This window comes from Myotis lucifugus, unplaced genomic scaffold, assembly GCF_000147115.1.
Source record: "Myotis lucifugus unplaced genomic scaffold, Myoluc2.0 scaffold_26, whole genome shotgun sequence".
NCBI classification, from domain to species: Eukaryota; Metazoa; Chordata; class Mammalia; order Chiroptera; family Vespertilionidae; genus Myotis; species Myotis lucifugus.
This window is the reverse complement of record NW_005871074.1, coordinates 9205570-9228625: the sequence shown is the minus strand read 5'-3', so window position 1 is coordinate 9228625 and position 23056 is coordinate 9205570. Positions and strand designations below refer to the sequence as shown.

General features: G+C 39.0%; 1 protein-coding gene across 1 annotated transcript in view; it reads right to left on the bottom strand.

Moving 5' to 3' along the window:
• The window catches only part of LOC102436434 (A disintegrin and metallopeptidase domain 3-like), an 81310-nt gene that overhangs the window by 2860 nt on the left and 55394 nt on the right, over positions 1–23056 (bottom strand). Inside the window, exons 15-17 of the mRNA XM_023751828.1 lie at positions 21365–21451; positions 17659–17776; positions 10104–10269 (exon numbers count right to left, since the gene is read on the bottom strand). Of these exons, the coding sequence (XP_023607596.1) occupies positions 10104–10269; positions 17659–17776; positions 21365–21451 (371 nt within the window). The remainder of the gene's footprint in view (positions 1–10103; positions 10270–17658; positions 17777–21364; positions 21452–23056) is intronic.

Below are 23056 nucleotides of genomic sequence, written 5' to 3'. Positions count from 1 at the left end.
CTCCATTAAGGGTGCCAGGGCCCTTCAGAGTGCTTCAGTGCACCTGCGCTAGCAAACTCACTGCGAGTGCTCTTGTGTGCCACCACTAGGAACATGCGCCTATCCACCACAAGTGCATCAGCAAAAACTGAGGCTCCCCACCCCACAGCTGGAGAATTCTGGACACTACAGTTGCATGCTTTTCCAGCGTGTAGGTCTCCCAAGACCACTGCTCCACCGGCAGCCCTGGGGCCCCACTGTGAGCCCCGCCAGACATGCACTTAAACAAACAGGAGTGCACTGCTGGGCTGTAGAAACGCTGAATTCCCTCTTCTGGGATACCTGCCCACAGACACTGCAATCCAGTGGCTTCAGTGCCAGGGCCCTTCAGAGGGTGTCAGTACACCCTGCTGGCAAACACACTACAGGTGTCCCTGTGAACTGCCGCTGGGATCGCATGTATCCAACCGCGGAAGCAGCAGCAAAAGCTGAGTCTGCCCACCCCATAACTACAGAACTCTGGACACCACAGTCATGCCTTTCCAGAACGCAGGCCTCCTGAGCCCCACCACCCCAACAGATGGTTCCTGGGTGCCATTGTGAGTCCCCACTGGGCATGTGTGATTTCAACCAAGGGCACAAGACAGCAAAAATTAGGACACCCTCCCATGGCTGCTGACTTCTAGACACCTCAGTTGCGCCTTTCCAGCTCACAGACCTACATCAAGAGAACCCAAATAGCTCAAGTAGGGAGCTACACTAGACTACCAAGCTCAGGAGACCTGAGAGGTCACACCAGTAGCACCATACCCAAAAGAAACTGGGTAGCAAAGCAATCAGAACTACATTTAAAACATTACGACAGAACATGAGAAGACAAAAAAGCAATCCACAAAGGAAAGAAAAAGAGAAATCACCAGAAAGGGGGTTAAATGAAATTGAGGCTACTAACTTATCAGAGAAAGAATTCAGAGTAATGGTTATAAGGATGCTCATATGGCTGGATGACAAATACACACAACTCAATGAGAATTATAAGGAGCTGAAAGAGAATGTCACCAACATGAAAAGGAACCAAGAGGAAATGAAGAACAACATAGCTGCAATAAAGAACACAATGGAAGGCTTTAACAGCAGACTAGAAGAGGCTGAGGACCGCATCAGCAAATTAGGAAAAAACACACAAACACAAGAGCAACTGGAATAAAAACTTAAAAAGCAAGAGGAGAGCCTAAGGGAGCTTTGGGACAATGCAAAACAAAACAACATTCGCTTAATAGGGGTATCAGAAGGAGAGGAGGAGAAGCAATATTTCCGTTTGAAGAAATAATGACAGAAAACTTCCATGATACTGACAAGAAAAAAACTACACAAGTCCAAAAAGCACATAGAGTACCAAACAAGATGAACCCCAAAAGACCAACACCAAGACACATCGTAATTAAATTGGCAAACACCAATGACAAAGCAAGAATCTTAAAGGCTGCCAGAGAGAGATAGAAAGTTACCTACAAGGGATCTCCTATTAGAATATCAGCTGACTTCTCAACAGAAACACACCAGGCAAGAAGGGAATGGAATGAAAAATACAAAGTGATGCAAAGCAAGGGAATGAATCCAAGAATACTATATCCAGCAAGGCTATCATTCCAAATTGAAGGTGGAATCAGAAGTTTCACAGACAAAAAAGGGCTAAGAGATTTTATTACCACCAAGCCAGCAATGCAAGAAATGCTAAAGGGATTGCTGTAAAAAGAAGAAACAGAAAGACAAGAAGAAACACAAACGTTAAGAATAAAAATGGCCCTAACAGGTTTGGCTCAGTGGATAGAGTGTTTGCCTTTGGACTCAAGGGTCCTAGGTTCGGTTCTAGTCAATGGCATGTACCTTGGTTGCGGGCATATCCCCAGTGGGGAGTGTGCAGGAGGCAGCTGATCGATGTTTCTCTTGCATTTATGTTTCTAACTCTCTATCCCTCTCCCTTCCTCTCTGTAAAAATTCAATAAAATATATTTTTTAAAAAAAAGAGTAAAAATGACCACAAACAGAGGAGAAACCAAGATGGCAGCATAGGTAAACACCGGAAATTGCTGCCTCCCACAACAACTTCAAAAATACAACGAAAAGACAAAATGGACATCATCCAGAACTACGGGAAGGCTGGCTGAATGGAAATTCTACAACTAGAAGGAAAGAGAAAAGCACACTGAGACTCAGAGGAGCTGCGGAAGTAAAGTGCAAAGGTACAGAGGCTCGAGCACGCACGAAAAGGGGCTGGCACCTGAGGACACAGCTGTCTTTTTGAATCGGGAGGGAGTCACAAGCTCCCAACTGCTCTGAACTCCAGTTCCAGGAAGTCTCTGGGGACCCAGGACTCATACGGGGAGAAACTGGACTGTCTGGCAGCAGGCAGAACTCAGAACTTGAGGGCGGCTTTCCCTCAGAGTTTGCTTGCAGCAATTACTGGGACACTGAAACGCAGGGCCCCTTAGGGCAGGGCTGAGGATCAGCCATAGCTGCTTACTCCGCCCTGTTGATTCCCTGAGACCCCGCCCCACCCAGGCTGTGGCAGAGGCTTTTGCATATGAATGCCCTGGCCCTTTGCAATCTGAAAATTACCTAACAAATTGCAGCTGGGCCAGACAGACCCAGAACTTCCAAGAGAAGGCCCAAGGCCCCACAGCAGCTTACATTGCTTCACAGCTGGGCCTCATCTAGGCACCTCCAAACCCCAAACAAGGAAGGGGAATCTGAAGATCTCTTCGTAGCTCCTGCTGGGTAGTCTCAGGAAGAGGCTAAATTAGCACCTTCTTAGAGATCCAAGAGCCAGTGTACCCAGTGGTCAGAGTGGGACCATCCAGATTACAACTCCTCAGATCCATAAGGGACACACTCAGGGGGCAGACTCAGTGAGTACCAAAGCCCCACTGAAGCAAGTCTTGCCCCAGAAGGGTGTCTTCAGCACAGAAGTTCTCCGACTGCAGACACAGCTGATTCTCACAGCCAATTGGCCTGGAGGTCAATTCCTCCCAGTGATAACTACAACAATCAAGGCTTAACTACAACAAGACTACAACAAGACTGTGCACAAAGCCCACAAAAGGGTGCACCAAGAGTGTCCACCTCAAGTAACTGGGGAGGCTGAGCCACTGGGCCCTATAGGACACCTAGCACAGAAAGCCACTCTACCAACACAGGGAAGCATAAAAAATACGGAGACACAGAAACAGGTCACAAATGACAGAAATGGAGGAAAGCAAACGACTGGATATAGAGTTCAAAAAAACAGTTATAAGGTTTTTCAAGAATTTTCTGGAAACCGCCGATAAATTTAGTGAGACCCTGGAGGATATGAAAAAAGACCAACTGGAAATTAAGCATACACTGACTGAAATAAAGAATATGATACAGACTCCCAACAGCAGACAAGAGGATCCCAAGAATCAAGTCAAAGATTTGAAATACGAAGAAACAAAAAATACCCAACTGGAAAAGCAAAAAGAAAAAAGAATCCAAAAATATGAAGATAGTGTAAGGAGCCTCTGGGACAACTTCAAGTGTACCAACATCTGAATTATAGGGGTGCCAGAAGAAGAGAGAGGGCAAGATATTGAAAACCTATTTGAAGAAATAATGACAGAAAACTTCCCCTACCTGGTGAAAGAAATAGACTTATAAGTCCAGGAAGCGCAGAGAACCCCAAACAAAAGGAATTCAAAGAGGACCACACCAAGACACATCATAATTAAAATGCCAAGAGCAAAAGACAAAGAGAGAATCCTAAAAGCAGCAAGAGAAAGAAAATCAGTTACCTACAAGGGAGTACCCATACGACTGTAAGCTGATTTCTCAACAGAAACTTTGCAAGCCAGAAGGGAGTGGCAAGAAATATTCAAAGCGATGAATGGCAAGAACCTACAACCAAGATTACTTTATCCAGCAAAGCTATCATTCAGAATTGAAGGTCAGATAAAGAGCTTCACAGATTAAAAAAAAAAAAGCTAAAGGAGTTCATCACCAACAAACCAGCATTATATGAAATGCTGAAAGGTATTCTTTACGAAGAGGAAGAAGAAAAAGGTAAAGATAAAAATTATGAACAGCAAATACATATCTATCAATAAGTTAATCTAAAAATCAAGTGAATAAAAAATCTGATGAACAGAGTAAACTGGTGAATATAATAGAACCAGGGGCATGGAAAGGGAGTGGACTGACAATTCTTGGGGAGAAAAAGGTGCAGGGGTGCAGGAAGAGACTGGACAAAAATCGTACACCTATGGATGAGAACAGTGGGAGGGGTAAGGGCAGAGGACAGGGTGGGAACTGGGTGGAGGAGAGCTATGGGGGGAAAAAAAGAGGAACTACTGTAATAATCTGAACAATAAAGATTTAATTTAAAAAAAAAGAATTACACATTGAATCCTACAAAAAAAAATGACCACAAACAAGTACTTTTCAATAATAACATTAAATGTAAATTGATTAAATGCTCCAATCAAAAGACACAGGGTAGCTAAATGGATAGAAAAACATGACCCATATATTTGTTGTCTGCAAGAGACCCACCTCAGAACAAAGGATTCACATAGACTGAGAGTGAAGGGATGGAAAAATTTTTTTCAGGCAAATGGAAATGAGAAAAAAGCTGGGGTTGTGATACTTATATCTGAAAAAATAGACCTCAAAGTAAAGGCCATAACAAGAGATAAGGAAGGCTCTCTGTCTGAGGAACAGCAGCTGTGTGTGAAGCCTCCCCCCACCAACCAAAGGAGCCACCACAGCAGTGAACAGCACTCACCACAGGAGCTGCTCCCAACTGAGGAGCAGCTGCTACTGCAACCGCCCGAGGAGCAACCGCAGCTCGAGGAGCCACTACCACAGAGGGAGCAGCCACTGAACGACTCAACATCTAGATATGTCGGTGAGATCAAACATGGGTAGACAAAGAAACCCCCAAAGAAAAGAAAAGGAGGGCTTGTCAGAAAAGCAGCTAAGTGATACAGATGCATGCAACATGACAGAAAAAGAATTCAGAATAAGGGTCCTAGAGTACATAAACCGGATGGAGGAAAAAATCAACAACTTATGCAAAAAGCAAGAAGCAACAGATGAAAAAATGAAAAACTTATGTAAGACCCAAGAAGAAATGAAGAGCAATATAGCTGCAATAAAAAACACAATTGAAAGTATCAACAGTAGACTAGGAGAAGCGGAGGACCGAATTAGTGAATTAGAAGACAAGGAAGCAAAACACACCCAAACTGTACTTCAATTGGAGAAAAAATTAAAAGACAGGAGGAGAGCCTAAGGGAGCTTTGGGATGACATGAAACAAAACAACATATGAATAATAGGGGTGCCAGAACAACAGAAAGATGAACAAGGATTAGAAAACCTATTCAAAGAAATAATATCAGAAAACTTCCCTGAGGTGGGGAAGAAAAAAGTCACACAAGCCCAGAGAGTCCCAAACAAGGTGAACCCAAAAAGACCCACACCAAGACACATCATAATTACCATGGCAAATGTTCAGGACAAAGAGAGAATCTTACAGGCTGCAAGAGAGCCATGGAAAGTTACATACAAGGGATCTCCCATTAGATTATCAAATGATTTCTCAGCAGAAATACATCAGGCCAGAAAGGAATGGACGGAAATCTACAAAGTGATGCAAAGCAAAGGACTGAATCCAAGAATACTCTATCCAGCAAGGCTATCATTCAAAACTGAAGGGGAAATAAGAAGCTTCACAGACAAAAAAAGGCTAAGGGAGTTTATCACCACCAAGCCAGCAATGCAAGAAATGCTAAAGGGACTGGTGTAAAAAGAAGAAATAAAAAGCTCAGAAAGAAAACAGCCACACAAAAAAAGAAATGGCTACCTACAAGTACCTTTCAATAATAACTTTAAATGTAAATGGACTAAATGCTCCAACCAAAAGACATCGAGTGGCTGAATGGATAAAAAAATATGACCCATACATATGCTGCCTACAAGAGACCCACCTCATTAGAAGGGACTCACACAGGCTGAAAGTGAAGGGATAGAAAAATATCTTTCAGGCAAATGGAAATTAAAAGAAAGCTGGGGTAGCAATACATATATCGGACAAAATAGACCTCAAAGTGAAGGCCATAACAAGAGATTAGGGAGGCCACTTCATAATACTAAAGGGATAAATACAACAAGAGGATATAACCCTGATAAACATATATGCACCCAATGCAGGAACACCCAAATACATAAAAAAACTCCTGGAAGGTATCAAAGGAGAGATTGACAACAATACAATCATCGTAGGGGACTTTAATACACCACTGACATCACTGGATAATTCCTCTAGACAAAAAATCAGCAAAGAAACAGCAATCCTAAATGACTCACTAGATCAGATGGACTTAATTGACATCTTCAGAACACTTCACCCCAAAGCCACGGAATATACATTCTACTCAAGTGCTCATATGACACATTCAAAAATAGACCATATATTGGGTCACAAACAAAGTCTCCCCAAATTCAAGAAGATTGAAATCATACCAAGCATCTTCTCAGACCATAAGGGCATAATATTAGAAATAAACTACAATAGAAACAACCCAAAATACTCAAACACTTGGAAGCTGAATAGCATGTTATTAAATATTGATTGGGTTACCAATGAGATCAAAGAAGAAATTAAAAACATCCTGGAAACTAATGACAACGAAAACACAACAATCCAAAACCTTTGGGAAGCAATGAAAGCAGTTCTGAGAGGGAAGTTTATAGCTCTACAGGCCTATCTCAACAAACAAGAAAAAATGGTAGTAAATCATCTAACTCTACAACTCAAAGAATTAGAAAGACAGCAACAAGAAAACCCCAGAGTGAACAGAAGGAAGGAGATAATAAAGATTAGAGCAGAAATGAATGACACAGAGACCAAAAAAAACAATACAAAAAATCAATGAAACCAAGAGCTGGTTCTTTGAAAGGATAAACAAGATTGACAAACCTCTAGCCAGGCTCACCAAGAAGCAAAGAGAGAGGACCCAAATAAACAAAATCAGAAATGATAGAGGCAAAATAACAACAGACCCCACAGAAATACAAATGATTATTAAAAAATACTATGGACAACTCTACTCCAACAAACTAGACAACCTGGAGGAAATGGACAAATTCCTAGAAAAATACAACATTCCAAAACTCAATCAGGAAGAATCTAAAAATCTCAATATGCCAATAACTATGGAAGAAATTGAAGCAGTCATCAAAAAACTTCCAGCAAACAAATCCCAGGACCAGATGGCTTCACAGGGGAGTTTTACTAAACATTCAAGGAAGAACTAAAACCCATCCTCCTCAGACTACTACAAAAAATTCAAGAGGAAGGAACACTTCCAAGCTCATTCTATGAAGCCAGCATCAACCTAATACCAAAACCAGGTAAAGACAACACAATGAAAGAGAATTACAGGCCAATATCCCTCATGAACTTAGATGCCAAAATCCTCAACAAAATCTTAGCAAATCGGATCCAGCAGTACATCAGAACGATCATACACCATGACCAAGTAGGATTTATCCCAGGGATGCAAGGATCGTACAATATCCGCAAATCAATAAACGTGATACATCACATAAACAAATTGAAAAAAAAACAACAACCACATAGTCATATCAATTGATGCAGAAAAAGCGTTTGACAAAATTCAACACCCATTTTTGATAAAAACTCTCAGCAAGGTGGGAATTGAAGGATCATACCTCAACATAATAAAAGCCATATATGACAAGCCCACAGCCAACATCATACTCAATGGACAAAAACTAATACCATTTCCCCTAAGAACAGGAAGAAGACAGGGATGCCCACTCGCACCACTCCTGTTCAACATAGTACTGGAAGTATTAACCATTGCAATTAGACAAGAAGAAGAAATAAAAGGCATCCAAATTGGAAAAGAGGAAGTAAAACTGTCCTTATTTGCAGATGACATGATATTATACATACAAAACCCTAGAGACTCCATCAAAAAACTACTAGACTTAATACATGAATTTGGCAATGTAGCAGGATACAAAATTAACCCCATGCAATCTGAAGCATTTCTATACACCAATAGTGAACTTTCAGAGAGATTAAAAAAACAATCCCATTTACCATCGCACCAAAAAAATGAAGCTACCTAGGAATAAATTTAACTAAAGAGGTAAAAGACCTCTACTCAGAATACTACAGGACATTGAGAAAAGAGATAGAGGAAGACATAAACAGATGGAAGAACATACTGTGTTCATGGATTGGTAGAATCAACATCATTAAAATGTCCATACTACCCAAAGCAATCTATAAATTCAATGCACTTCCCATTAAAATACCAACGGCATACTTCACAGATCTAGAACGAATGCTCCAAAAATTCATCTGGAATAAAAAAAGACCCCGAATAGCTGCAGCAATCCTGAGAAAGAAGAAAGTAGGTGGGATCTCAAAACCAGATATCAAGCTGTATTACAAAGCCACTGTTCTCAAAACTGCCTGGTACTGGCACAAGAACAGACATATAGATCAATGGAATAGAATAGAGAGCCCAGAAATCGGCCCGAACCAATATGCTCAATTAATATTTGACAAAGAAGGCAAGAACATTCAATGGAGCCAAGATAGCCTCTTCAATAAATGGTGTTGGGAAAATTGGACAGATACATGCAAGAAAATGAAACTAGACCACCAACTTACACCATATACAAAAATAAACTCAAAATGGATAAAGGACTTAAATGTACGACAGGAAACCATAAAAATTCTAGAAGAATCCAAAGGCAACAAAATCTCAGACATATGCCGAAGCAATTTCTTCACTGATACAGCTCCTAGGGCAGTTGAAACTAAAGAGAAAATGGACAAATGGGACTACATCAACATAAAAAGCTTCTGCACAGCAAAAGAAACCATCAACAAAACAACAAGAAAACCCACTGCGTGGGAAAACATATTTGCCAATGTCATATCTGATAAGGGCCTAATCTCCAAAATTTATAGGGAACTCATACAACTCAACAAAAGGAAGATAAACAATCCAATCAAAAAATGGGCAAAGGATCTAAATAGACACTTTTCAAAAGAGGACATTAAGAAAGCCAAGAAACGTATGAAAACATGCTCAAAGTCACTAATCATCCGAGAGATGCAAATCAAAACAACAATGAGGTACCATCTCACACCTGTCAGAATGGCCATCATCAACAAATCAACAAACGACAAGTGCTGGAGAGGATGTGGAGAAAAAGGAACACTCGTGCACTGCTGGTGGGAATGCAGACTGGTGCAGCCACTATGGAAGACAGTGTGGAGTTTCCTCAAAAAACTAAAAATGGAACTCCCATTTGACCCTGTCATCCCACTTCTAGGAATATATCCTAAGAAACCAGAAACACCAATCAGAAAGGATATATGCACTCCTATGTTCATAACAGCACAATTTACAATAGCTAAGATTTGGAATCAGCCTAAGTGCCCATCAGCAGATGAATGGATTAAAAAACTTTGGCACACCTATACAAGGGAATATTATGCTGCTGTAAAAAGGAAAGAACTCCTCCCATTTGCAACAGCATGGATGGAGCTGGAGAGCATTATGCTAAGTGAAATAAGTCAGTCAGAGAAAGATAAATAACACATGCTCTCACTCATTTGTGGATTATAATGAATAACATAAATCGATGAACAAAAACAGATGTAGAGACAGAGAAGCATTGATCAGATGCTCAAAACTCAGAGGGAAGATAAGGGAGGGTGGGGGTGAGGAGGAGAAATCAACCAAAGGACTTGTATGCACGCATATAAGCATAAGCGATGGATGTGGACAACAGGGGGTGAGGGTGAGGGCTGGATTGGGGGGATGTGGGGACATTGGGGGGATAAGGACACATTTTTAATATCTTAATCAATAAAGGGGAAAAAAGAATGCTTACCTGCCTACAATCTGAAAAACTACTTATATATTAAGACTCAATATTTCTGCCCATCAACCCAATCCATTCAAGATTTCCTACTTGTAATATTCTCAAAGACATTTGAATTCTTCCCATAATGCATTTCAACATTTTATTAGAAATAATTATTTTACTTACCCTTCACTTATTGTTTTCCTTCTTTTCAAAAATTTCATTTTATTCCACTTAAGAGCAATGATGGCAATTAAAATAAATAATGAGAGAAAAATGCAGAAACCAATCAAGAGACCACTTTTTCGAGCAGCAGCATGTTGTTTATTTATTTTCAAGTCCATAACTTCTCCTAAAAATATGAGAGTACCTTTTAAAATTTTCAAAAATAATATTAAAAACATATTATAATTAATATTTATAAAAATTTGTCATTCCAATTATACTGTATGGGATGAATAAACTTAAAAAGTGTTAAACTATTTTCCAATATTCTGTGACTATGCCATAAAATATGTTATCTATTTATGTCACTCAATATATATCAATATAATTGTCATATTTTATTTTAAACCATTGCACATACAACCTGTATTTATATTCTATAGTTTAATGTAGTTTATCATATTCCAGTCTGTGAATTGCTACCAAGAACACATGGAATTTATCTAATTTCTTCCATGTAATATATGGAGAAAGTAATAGAAGTGTTTTAAAAAAGATTCAATAAAAATTATTGACATAACTGAAGGTAGAAAGGCACAATTAATTGTAGTAAACTGGGATAATTTTCCATATAATCTGTATAAGGTGGTATTGTCCTAATTAGATGTTAGAAGACATTACAGGGATATTTTTAAAATCTATGTAAGCTGGGCCCAATTTAACAAAAGAAATAATCTGGATAACTAAAATACAGAAAATTAAATTAAGCGATCAGAATTACCACCGATATGACTGTGAAAATATTAAATGGAAATGAAATTAATGCCCCTCCCCCCAAAAGACAAAAGTTCAATAACTTAGAAACACAATGTAATTGCATGTTGATAAAAACTGATTTAACTGAAAAAAAAATAGTGATTCACAATGTTTATGTGTTATAGGAAATAAATTGACAAGTATATGCAAAAATATTGAAATCATGCAAAATTCAGCAGTCTTTCTTTTTAAAATATATTTTATTGATTTTTTTACAGAGAGGAAGGGAGAGGGATAGAGAGAAACATCGATGAGAGAGAAACATCGATCAGCTGCCTCCCGCACACTCCCTACTGGGGATGTACCCACAACCAAGGTACATGCCCTTGACCGGAATTGAACCTGGGATCCTTGAGTCCGAAGGCCAACGCTCTATCCACTGAGCCAAACCAGTTAGGGCTCAGCAATCTTATGTTATGGGAAAACTCAATAGTTTTAAAACTCTCCTTTTCCTGCTTCCTCCATCAGAAAAGGTCAATTCTCCATTAGTCCATCTTCACTCACAATATCATAGTCCAAGTGGATCTTTCTTCTCATGTACTAAAGGCTGATTAAAGGAATTGCACCTACTTATTGGATGGAGAGATACCCATTGCTCTAAGGAAGGTAGGGCTTCCACTTCAGCTCTGATGAAATATTGCCATTGAATGGTGCTGGACTAGCCCTCTTACAATAAAAATATAAAACAAGACAATCTACATGAGGGAAGTGATTTCTGGAAGTCAACAGGAAATGCAAAACTATAATATAGGAAGGAAACTTAATATGCTGTTGATTTTATGAAAATTCAACTCTACCTATGGAAAATTTGCTGATGTCAGCAGAGAACTGGGGTGCTAGGCAAAGGGCAGCACTTCAGTGAGTTAATGAAGCAAAGCACAGAGTTCACAGCAGCAGAAATGGCTGGATCTGCAGGGTGCAGCACAGTTGCTCTGTAGATTAGGGAGCCAGAAGGGTTGTGATAGCCTCCCAGGTGTCCTTGGTAGAGGTCCAACCTGAAGCTAATCAAACAGCAGCTCTTACTGGTTTGAGATTGAAAATAAGATACCAGCGCTTGAGCACTGCTGGAAAAATAGCATTAAGATGATCCCAATTTCTCCACATCCTCACTAATAACATGTTGCCTATTATGTTTTATTATAATCAACCTCATGAGAATGAACTAGTAATTCATGGTTTTGATTTATATTTTTCTAAAATGTTTAGCACATTTTCATGAGTTTATGAGCTATTTGTATCTCTCGTATGGAGATAAATAAACATATCTTAAACCCTTCTCAGTTTTAATTGGGTTTTATTTTTACTATGGACTTGTAAGAGTTCTTTGTATATTCGAGATATACAAGTTGCATATCAGATACAAGATTTGCAAATATCTTCACCCATTCTGTAATTTGTCTTTCACTTTCTTGGTTGTGTCATTTGCAGTACAAAAGTTCTTAATTTTGATGAAATTGGATCAATCTCTTGTTTCATTCTTTGCTTGTGCTTATACTATTTTCCAAAAAGGCTGCATAATTTTACATTCCACTAACAGTGCACAGGGCTCCACTCTCTTCATATTCTCAACATAATATTTTCTCAATTTTTTTATAATCTTGTATGTTTGACTCACAATTCCCTAGCAATTTATGATGTTGAGCATCTTTTCATATGCTTATTAGACATTGAGGTAAATTCTTTTTTTAAATATATTTTATTGATTTTTAACAGAGAGGAAGGGAGAGGGATAGAGAGTTAGAAACATCGATGAGAGAGAAACATCGATCAGCTGCCTCCTGCACACCCCCTACTGGGGATGTGCCTGCAACCAAGGTACATGCCCCTGACCGGAATCGAACCTGGGACCCCTCAGTCCGCAGGCCGACACTCTATCCACTTAGCCAAACCAGTTACGGCTGAGGTAAATTCTTTGTAGAAATGTTTATTCAAGTCTTTTACCCATTTGTTAATTGGGTTTTTTCCTTGTTGTTGAGTTGCAGGAGTTCTTTTCATATTATGGATATTAAATTTATCAGGTATATAATTTGCAAACATTTTCTAACATAGCATGGGCAATCTTTTTCACTTTGTTGATACTTCTCTTTGCAAGAAAAGAATTTTTGATTATGATGAATTCAAATTTATCTACATAAGTTTTCTGTATTTTTGGTGCCATACCCAATTAATTATTGCAAATCCCAATGTTTTTAATATTTCCTCTGTTTTCATCTAAGAATTTTATCATTTTACCTCTCACATTTAATTTCGGATCCATTTGTGGTTAATTTTGGCATATGGTTTCAGTAAACATCCAAGTGTATTCTTTTCCTTGTTGATATCTACTATCCTATTACCATTTGCTGAAAAGGCTCTCCTTTCCCCCATTGAATGGCCAGGGCATCATTATGGAAAATCATTAGACTACATAAGTGAGGGTTTATGTCTGGTCTCCTAAATTTATTCCATTGCAAAATTGAAATTTTCTGATTTTGTTGCCCTAAGTAATGTATCCACTTCCAAGAAGGTACAAAAGAACCGTTAGGTCCATTTCAGTCTTTTTATGTTAATTTCTATTGAACATAACTGAGAATTCAGAAATTTTATTTTATTGCTCATAGTGCTAAAGGGAAGAATATTTATATATTCTTTAAGATATTTTATAATTAAGATATTTTATAAGTCTTTCTGTCAAAAAGGATATACAGATGCCAAATAGCATATTAAATAAATTTAACAACATTACCCATTAGGAAAATGCAAATTAAAACCACAATGAGATATTATTATATGCTTAATTGAATGGCTTAAAAATTAGTTGGTGAGGATGCCAAAAACCTAAATTGTTCATATATTATTAATATCAATGTCAAGTGATCAGCAACTCTGGAATAGTTTGGCAGACGCTTTTAAAACTACAAAAGGCTTACTATCAATCCAGCAATTTCATTGCTGGACATGTTTCCTAGACAATTAAAAATTTGCTCTTATGTAGAATCTTCTACATGAATGTTCATTGCAGATTTATTCATACTATCTATAGCTAAAAATTAGAAACCAACCAAATGTCCTTCAGTGGGTGAATAATTAAAGACAAGTTGATCCTATCTAATAAAAGACAAAAAGGGTAATTAACTGTACCTCCACTATGCTTCCCATTGGCTAATCAGCAGGATATGCAAATTAACTGCCAACAAAGATGGCGGCCAGCAGCCATGCAGCTGAAGCAAGCAGGAGACTTGCTTGCTCCAGTGATGGAGGAAGCCAGATTCCTTGCCTGCCGCTGCTGGGCTCTGAGCTCCAGAAGCAACAATGTTTCAATTATAGAAGCTAAACAAACCCCAGATACCTGCTTTCAGCCTGCTGCGCCTCAGAGCTGGGAGCCCCAGTGATGGCAACAATGTTTCAATTATAGAAGGTAAATAAATCCCAGAATAAAAAAGAAAAGAAAAAAAGCAGAGGCTGGGAGCTTCAGTCGCCCGCCAGCCTGAAAATGGCCCTCAGCCCCTCATCCAGACTGCCCAGGCACCCCAGTGGGGACCCCCACCCTGAAGGGGGTGTGATCAGCTGCAAACAGCCATCAGCCCCTCATCCAGTCTGGCCAGGCACCCAGGCAGGACCCCCACCCTGATCCGGGACATCCTTCAGGGCAAACTAGCCAGCCCCCACTTGTGCACCAGGCCTCTATCCTATACAATAAAAGGTTAATATGCAAACTGACCTTAACAGCAGAAAGACTGGGAATGAATGGTCACTATGACACACACTGACCATGAGGGGCCAGATGCTCAATGCAGGAGCTGCCCCCTGGTGGTCAGTGCGCTCCCACATGGGGGAGCCCTGCTCTGCCACAAGCCAGGCTGATGGCTGCCAGTACAGAGGTGGTGGTGGGAGCCTCTCCCGCTTCCTCAGCAGCGCTAAGGATGTCTGACTGCAGCTTAGGCCTGTTCCCCACTGGCAAGTGGACATCCCCCAAGGGCTGCCGGGCTGCCACAGGGATGTCTGATTGCCATGTTAGGCCCAATCCCCTGGGGAGCATGCCTAAGCCAGCAGGTGGTCATCCCCCGAGGGGTCCCAGACTGCGAGAGGGCACCGGCCCGGCTGAGGGACCGCCCCCCCCCCCCGAGTGCACAAATTTTTGTGCACCGGGCCTCTAGTATATCCATAAAAAGAAATAACAATCAAAATTTAAAAATGAAGTATTTACATATGCAACAACTTACATTTAGTTCATGAAATTTATGTAAAAGAGTCAATCTTAAAGAGACAGAAATTGTATGAATGTATTTATATAATATTCTTGAAATAACATAATTAGAGAGACAGAGCAGTTCAGGGTTGCTAGAAATTAGGAAAGGAGGAAAGAAGGAATCAGCATAGCTGTACAAAGGACTAATATTAGCTTAGTGATAAAACATGTAGTGATGATACAGTTCTGCATTTTGATTACGGTGATGACTACACCAATTTGAACATGTGACAAAATTGCACAGGACTAAATACACACACAAGTGCAACCACAAAACACAAACACATGCATAAATAAGTGCATGTATATGGATGAAGACCGAAAATTTCTATGTATTTTATCAATATCCACTTCCAGGCTTTGATTTGTACTATAGTACTGCAACACGTTTCCATTGATGGAGGCTGACTGAAAGGTACACAGAACTTCCATCTATGTTTCTTTTGCAATTCATTGTGAATCCATAATTATTTCAACATAAAAGGTTAAATAAAAACCCAATAGGATATGATTACATATATAAAACTGGCAACACAATATCAAACAAAACATATAAACAAAAAAATAACAGTATCAAGTGCTTGTGAACTGTGGACTGTTGGTGCAGAGAAACTGGATCTCTCATTGATGAATGGGGGGAAGAAAAATGTGTGCAGCCACTTTTGAAAATAGCTTGGCTATTACCTAAAATATTAAAAGTACACTCAGTAAAAAAATATACTTAGTAAGTGACCCAACAATATTTTCCCCTGGTGTTTACCCACCAAAAAGTGACAATATATGTGTATTCTATAAGTACATTATATATATTATACATATATATACATATATATGCATATATATATAATTCTATATTCATGTTTATATCACTTTATTCTTACTACCAAAATCTTGAAAGAACACACAAATAATCTTCAATGGATGCATTGATAAGAAAATTATAGTACATCTTTTCAATAGAAGGCTAGTTAAAAATAAAAATGAATGAACTATTAAAACACATGACAACAGAAATGAATACCAAATGCATATGTCATTCTGGGAAAAGGAAGTATCTAGGGACAGAGAACAAATACTTCTTTTCCAGGAATTGACATTAGGGGTTGACTGCAAAGGTGAAACCAGAGGGAGAATTTGGGGTGACAGGTCTATTGTGTATCATGATGACAGCTAATAGGAAAACAAGTCTGCTCATTTTTTTCTGTACCCATAGAATTGTATACCCCAGAGAGAATACATAAAGTGTATAAATTTTTTAAAAGCCAAACATGTATAATAAAAATAAATATTAAAAAGAAAATAATGGCTAGTATTTATTTCTCAAAATTTCCAAGAATACATCAAGCTATAGATTCAAGAATCTCAGCCAATCCAAGCAGGAAAAATTCAAAGAAAAACACATCTTGGTATATCATAGTGAAACTAGAAGATCAAAACTGGAAAATAAGTCTGAAACTCAGACAAAAAATAAAAAAATCATTATATTATTGAGAGGTATGAGAAGAATGACAGCGGTATTCTCATCAGCATATGAAAGGCAGGGAACAATGTGATTATATCTTTGAACATCTGAGAGAAACAACTCTGAATGTAGAAATCTATTTCCAGTGAAAATATCCTTCACAAATTTAGACATTATCCAAACACTTTAAAGACAAAGACTGCAAGATAGACAGAAAAAAAGAGGGATACAAAAGGAAGTTTTTCAGGCTGAAAGGAAATGACCCATAGAAAATTGCTAATGGGTTGGAGGAGTTGGAAAGCCCTAGAGAACAGTAAATCTGTGGGCAAATGTAAATATTTGTATTAAAAATATTTAACAATCTATCAGCTACCTAAGGCAAATAATGTACAGTGTTATACTACAATATACAAATAAAATACTAACAGCAAAAGTACCAATGGTGGAAAGACATTAATGGAAATAAACTCTTCTGAGATTTACACATTGTGAAGTTTAGAAAAATCAGATACACTACATTTGTTTGTGAACGTTCACCAAATACATGGAAAAATGTTTTGTACTACCTACTATTCATATGGGATGGTTATGAAAGATTTTATTATTTTTAACTTTCTCTAGTATAGTTAACTTTAAAAATGCAACTTAGTTTTGAACTAGCACATTACAATAGCTAATTCTTGAGATATAAACTATATACTGAAACTATCACCTATTCCATCATTTAATAACACTAATCTAGAAAACTCTACTGTATAAAAAGAAATGTATGAGTAACCATGGTTAATTTTGGGAGAAGCCTATTGAAATGTTCACTTCTAGATTTGAATTATAAGTGTATACAACATTTTGATTAAAAGTACGATTTAGAGTTAGCTGCACTGTGTAATAGAGTAGCCAAAATGGCTCTTTAAATTTAAATTCAATAAAGTAAAATAAAATGGAAATTTTAGCTCCTTAGTTGCACTATCCACATGCCAGGTGATCAATACCCACATCAATGGTGGAGATGTAGAACATTACTGTAAGTGCAGAAAGTTCTGTTGGAGCACACTGATCAATATACCAACCCTCAGGCAAAATCCAATACCCATCATCGATACTTCCTCCTGGTGATGACAGTGTTCGCACACATTTTGGAGGAGAATAGCCGATATCACATTGGCAATTAAACTTAGTATTGCAAACCTAAAACCAAAACCAAATGAAGAATAAAAATACTATATATACAATAAAAAATTAAATGCAATATTTGTCATTATTCTTCAATGCACATTGTTAAAGTATTATAATTTAGTATATTGGAGGTAGTGTTTATTTTAATGTGGAAATAATTTCTAAAATAAAATTCTACAAAATAAATGTCCATGCATTATCTTTTCATAAAACAGAAATTTACTATTATTTGTCTCTTGTATTTTAAAATACAAGTAGATAACATTTTTGATACAACTGAAATATCGTATTCTAGAAAGGCATAGAAATTATGAGGCTAGATGTTATGAAATTGTGCAAGTGTAAATTTATTATGAATTGTGTTAGATAAAAAAAATAGCTGTGAGAAGGGCAAACGTTTACCAAAAATATTATGAACAAACTCAAGGAAGAATTTGCCTAAACAGACACAAATATAAAAATATTTTGCTAGAAAATATCTGTAAATGTGAGCTGGTACATGAATTGAAAAAAGGGTCAGAAGTAGATGAGGGAATCTAGAAGTAGGTGCATGCAAAAATTCAATTAAAATTAAATAAAGAAGGAAAGAAACAGAAAATAAATGTAAATAATAGGACATTTAAGTTACTAGGGGAAAAATTTTGAATCAAGACACATAAAAAGGTCACTTTTTTCATTAATTATTACAGTAGAAAATATGGAGGTTCAATATGGCAGAAGACACTAGTCACAAATTTAAAACCAAAGGCATGCTTTAAAACCTTCCAAAGTTTCCAAAACTTCTATGACCCAATAGATGATTTCACAATGGATGGGAAAATAGAAATGCAAATGGTAAATATGAGTATACATACATAGTAAAGAACTATATCATTAATTATTAAATAAATGCAAATTAACAATGGATTTACCATGTTAGAAAACACTGAAAAACTGAGAAACTGGTGTGGCCAGAATTAAAGGAAATGCACCTTTTCATACAAGACAAGTGGGAGCAAAAACTGGTACAGTGTTTCTTGAAGACAATATATTACTGAAAAGTTTAATGATGCATTAGACCCATCAGATATTATTGATAACAACTTAAGAAATCAGATAAACATGCAAAACTGAATGTACAACAATGTCCATTGAACCACTATTTACAATAGTTAAAGTTAACAATATACCAAAGTCCAATAGTGAATGACTTCAAATATATTGTGGAACAGACATACAAACAACAAATTGAAGCCATTAAAGTGCATAAAAGATTGGAATACATCCTGCTCAAAAAATATTAGACTACTAGAGGCCCAGTGCATGGATTCCTGCACATTGAAAGGAAATTAATTAGAAGAAATATTTTAGAGGCCAGGGAGGGTCCGCAGGAGGTCTCCAGGGCTTGTCCTGCCAGCCTCACCCAGTCCTGATCAGCCAGATCCCAGCAGCAAGCTACCCTACCAGTTAGAGTGTCTGCCCCCTGATGGTCAGTGCAGATCATAGCAGCTGGTTGATTGGTAAACGAACGGTCAGACACTTAGCATATTAGGCTTTTATTATATAGGACTAGAAGCCTGGTGCACGAAATTAGTGCAGTAGGGGGTGGGGTTCCCTCAGCCCAGCCTGCCCCTCTCACAGTCTGGGAGCCCTCAGTGGATGTCCTACTGATGGCCACAGTCTGGCAGCAGAGGCTCGGAGCAGGCGTCCCGTGTGTGAGTGTGTGTGTGTGTGTGTGTGTGTGTGTGTGTGTGTGTCTGCTGGGGGCCTGCCCCCAGCCACACCATGGAGGCTTGGAGCAGGAGCCCCTCTGTGTTGATCTCTCAGGATCCTGGCCTCAACTGCATGTTGTACTCTCCCTTGAGCTATGGCCAGGATGGGGGTGCTGCTTGAAAGCCGGGCTTTCCTGCTCCAGGATCGCCATGGCGATGGGGGAGCAGGCCCAGCTGGGGGCTGCCCACAGGCCTGGATTTCCCACTTCCAGGTCTCCATGGCAACTGGGGAGCAGGTCCATCTTGGAGCTGCCCACAGGCCCGGCTTGCTCTCCTGCTCCCTGATCCCAATGGCGACTGGGGAGCAGGCCCAGCTGAGGGCTGCCCGCAGGCCGGGCTTTCATGCTCCTGGATCAGGCCCAGCTTGGGGCTGCCCGCAGGTCGGGCTTTCCTGCTCCCTGATCAGGAGCAGCTGGGGGCTGCCTACAGGATGCCCTTTTCTACTTACCGATGGCCAGATCACCACAGTGACCCAGGGCCCAGCAGCACTTTCCTGCTCTCCAATAGTCATAGGGTCCCGGCGGGAGGTGGGCTTAGGCGGCATGGGGGTCCCGGCTGAGGGCTCAGGTGGCACATAGGGGTCCTGGCTGGGGGCGATGCTTATGCCCCGCTGCCCAGGGCTGCACATGGGGCCCGGATGGCAGCTCACGCTGTCCCGCCCTGCCTGTAGTATAGGATAGAGGCCTGGTGCATGGTTGGGGGCCGGCTGGTTTGCCCTGAAGGGTGTCCCGGATCAGGGTGGGGGCCCCACTTGGGTGCCTGGCCAGCCTGGATGACAGACTGATGGCTGTTTTTATGCTGCCCACACCCCCTTTAGGGTGGGGTCCTCACTAGGGTGCCTGGCCAGTCTGGATGACAGGCTGATGGCTATTTGCAGCTGTCACACCCTCTTCAGGGTGGGGGTCCCCACTGGGGTGCCTGGCCAGTCTGGATGAGGGGCTGAGGGCAGTTTTCAGGCTGGTGGGTGACTCAAGCTCCCAGTCTCTCCTTTTTTATTTTTATTTTTAATTCTGGGATTTATTTACTTTCTATGGCTGTCACTGGAGCTGAGAGCCAGTTTTAGCTCTGAGGCCGGCTCCAGCTTGAGGCCTCGGCTGCTGAAAGCAGATATCTGGGCTTTGTTTAGCTTCTATAATTGAAACTCTGTTGCCATCACTGCAGCTCTAAGCTCTGAGCCCGCTGCTGGCTGAAAGCAGGTTTCTGGAGCTTGTTTAGCTTCTATAATTGCAACATTGTTTCATCCGGAGCTCAGAGCTGGGCTGCCGCAGGCTGGGAACCTTGGCTTCCTCCATCACTGGAGCAAGCAAGCCTCCTGTTCACTTCAGCTGCCTGGCTGCCGGCCACCATCTTGGTTGGCAGTTAATTTGCATATCCTGCTGATTAGCCAATGGGAAGCATTCGGGGGGTATGGTAAATTTGCATGTTTCTCTTTTATTAGATAGGATAAGTATTATGTGTAATAAAAATATATTGTGTATGGTTGACAGATATTATAGCACACACTCAATTATAAACAATTTTATATGTATAAATAATTGTATGTATTATCTTTAATAAATCTATTCCAAAAATTTTACAATCCTGATCTAATATTAGAATAACACATTATGCTTTATATAGCATTTTGTACAGAGTTCAAAGGTTATTAACTCAGGAGACCTGGAAAAATCTGATTAAACACATAATTCATGTCCATATATATAAAAATTAAAAATGGGTTTCCTTATTTGACTGCAACTTTTCATAAGAAATTTCCACATCAAATAATTGTGAATCTCATTGTTATCCTTAAAATGTTAACATGAATTAAAAAATAACTATATATAACAATAAAGTAGGCATTACTTACGCCATGTCCATTGCACAGTTTTGAAGCATTACAGGATGCAAGGTCTTTGTGATTAGTGGCAAACGTGCACTTTCCAGAAAGGCAAAACTAAAATTTTAAAAACAAGCATCAACAATAAAAATGAGGAAATGCAGAGTTGAACAATTGTTGTTGGTACAAAACAATGCACAAAATTTATATGTACAGAAGAGGGTAAAAGTAGGTTTACAGTGGGAAAAGACATGCAAATTATGATTATTTATATTATTTACACACTCCTGTAGTCTACTTTGTTTTGCATACACACAACTGTAAACCTGCTTATCCCCACCAAAGTATTTATAAAACATACGAATTTTTTAAATAAGAGTGGTGAAAGTGGACATCATTATCTTGTTCATGGTTTAAGGGAAATGCTTTTAGTTTTAGCCCTTAATGTTGGTTGTATCTTTTTCATACATGGTCTTTATTACATTGAGATAAGATCCCCCTATACCCCCTATTGAATGCTTTCTCTGCATCTATTGATATGATCATGTGATTTTTATTTTTCATTTTGTTTATGTGATGTATCTTATTGATTTGTATATATTGTACCAATCTTACATCCCTGGAATAAATCACACGTGATCAGGTCTATGATTTTTTTAATGTATTGCTGGATCCAATTTGCTCAACAGAGTACTGGAAGTCCCAGTCATAATGATCAGCCAAGAAGAAAAAATAAAGGCATCCAAATTGGAAAGAAGGAATTAAAACTGTCACTGTATGCAGAAGACATGACATTGTAATATATAGGAAACTCTAAAGACTCCACTAAAAAACTACTAGATCTAATAAATGAACTTAGCAAAGTTGCAGGATACAAAATCAACACACCAAGATCCTTGGCATTTTTATATCCCAATGATAAACTGCCAAAAAGAGAAACTAAGAAAACAACCACATTTATTATTGCATCAAAAAATAACAAGTTAACCTAGGAATGAATTTTACCTAGGAAGGAAGTATAAGGTCTATACTCAGGGAACTATATGACATTGAAGAAAGAAATTAAGGAATATACAAACAAGTGTAAGCATAGTCCATATTCCTGGATTGGAAGAATTAACATCATTAAAATGCCCATACTATCTAAACCAATCTATAGATTCAATACAATTCCTATTAAAATACCAATGACATATATGACAGAACTAGAAAAAATATTTTAAAATTCTATCTAGAACCAAAATAGACACCAAAAAGCCACAGGATCTTGAAAACAAAAACAAAAAAACAAAAAAAAAAAACCTTGATGGGATCCCAATACAGCTATCAAACTATACTACAAGGCCATTATAATCAAAATAGCCTGGTATTGGCATAAGAACAGACATATAGACCAATGGAACACAACAGAGAGCCAAGAAATCAACCCACAACTTTGTGGTTGATTAATATTTGACCAAGGAGGCAAGAGCATACAATGGACTAAAGACAGTCTCTTTAATAAATGCTGTTGGGAAAAGTGGATAGGTACATAAAAGAAAGAGGGGGGGGAAGAGAGAGAGAGAGAGAGAGAGAGAGAGAGAGAGAGAGAGAGAGAGAAGGGAAGGGAAGGGAAGGGAAGGGAAGGGAAGGGAAGGGAAGGGAAGGGAAAGGAAGGGAAGGGAAGGGAAGGGAGAAAGAAGAAAGGAAGAAGGAAGAAAGGAAGAAGAAGGAAGGAAGGAA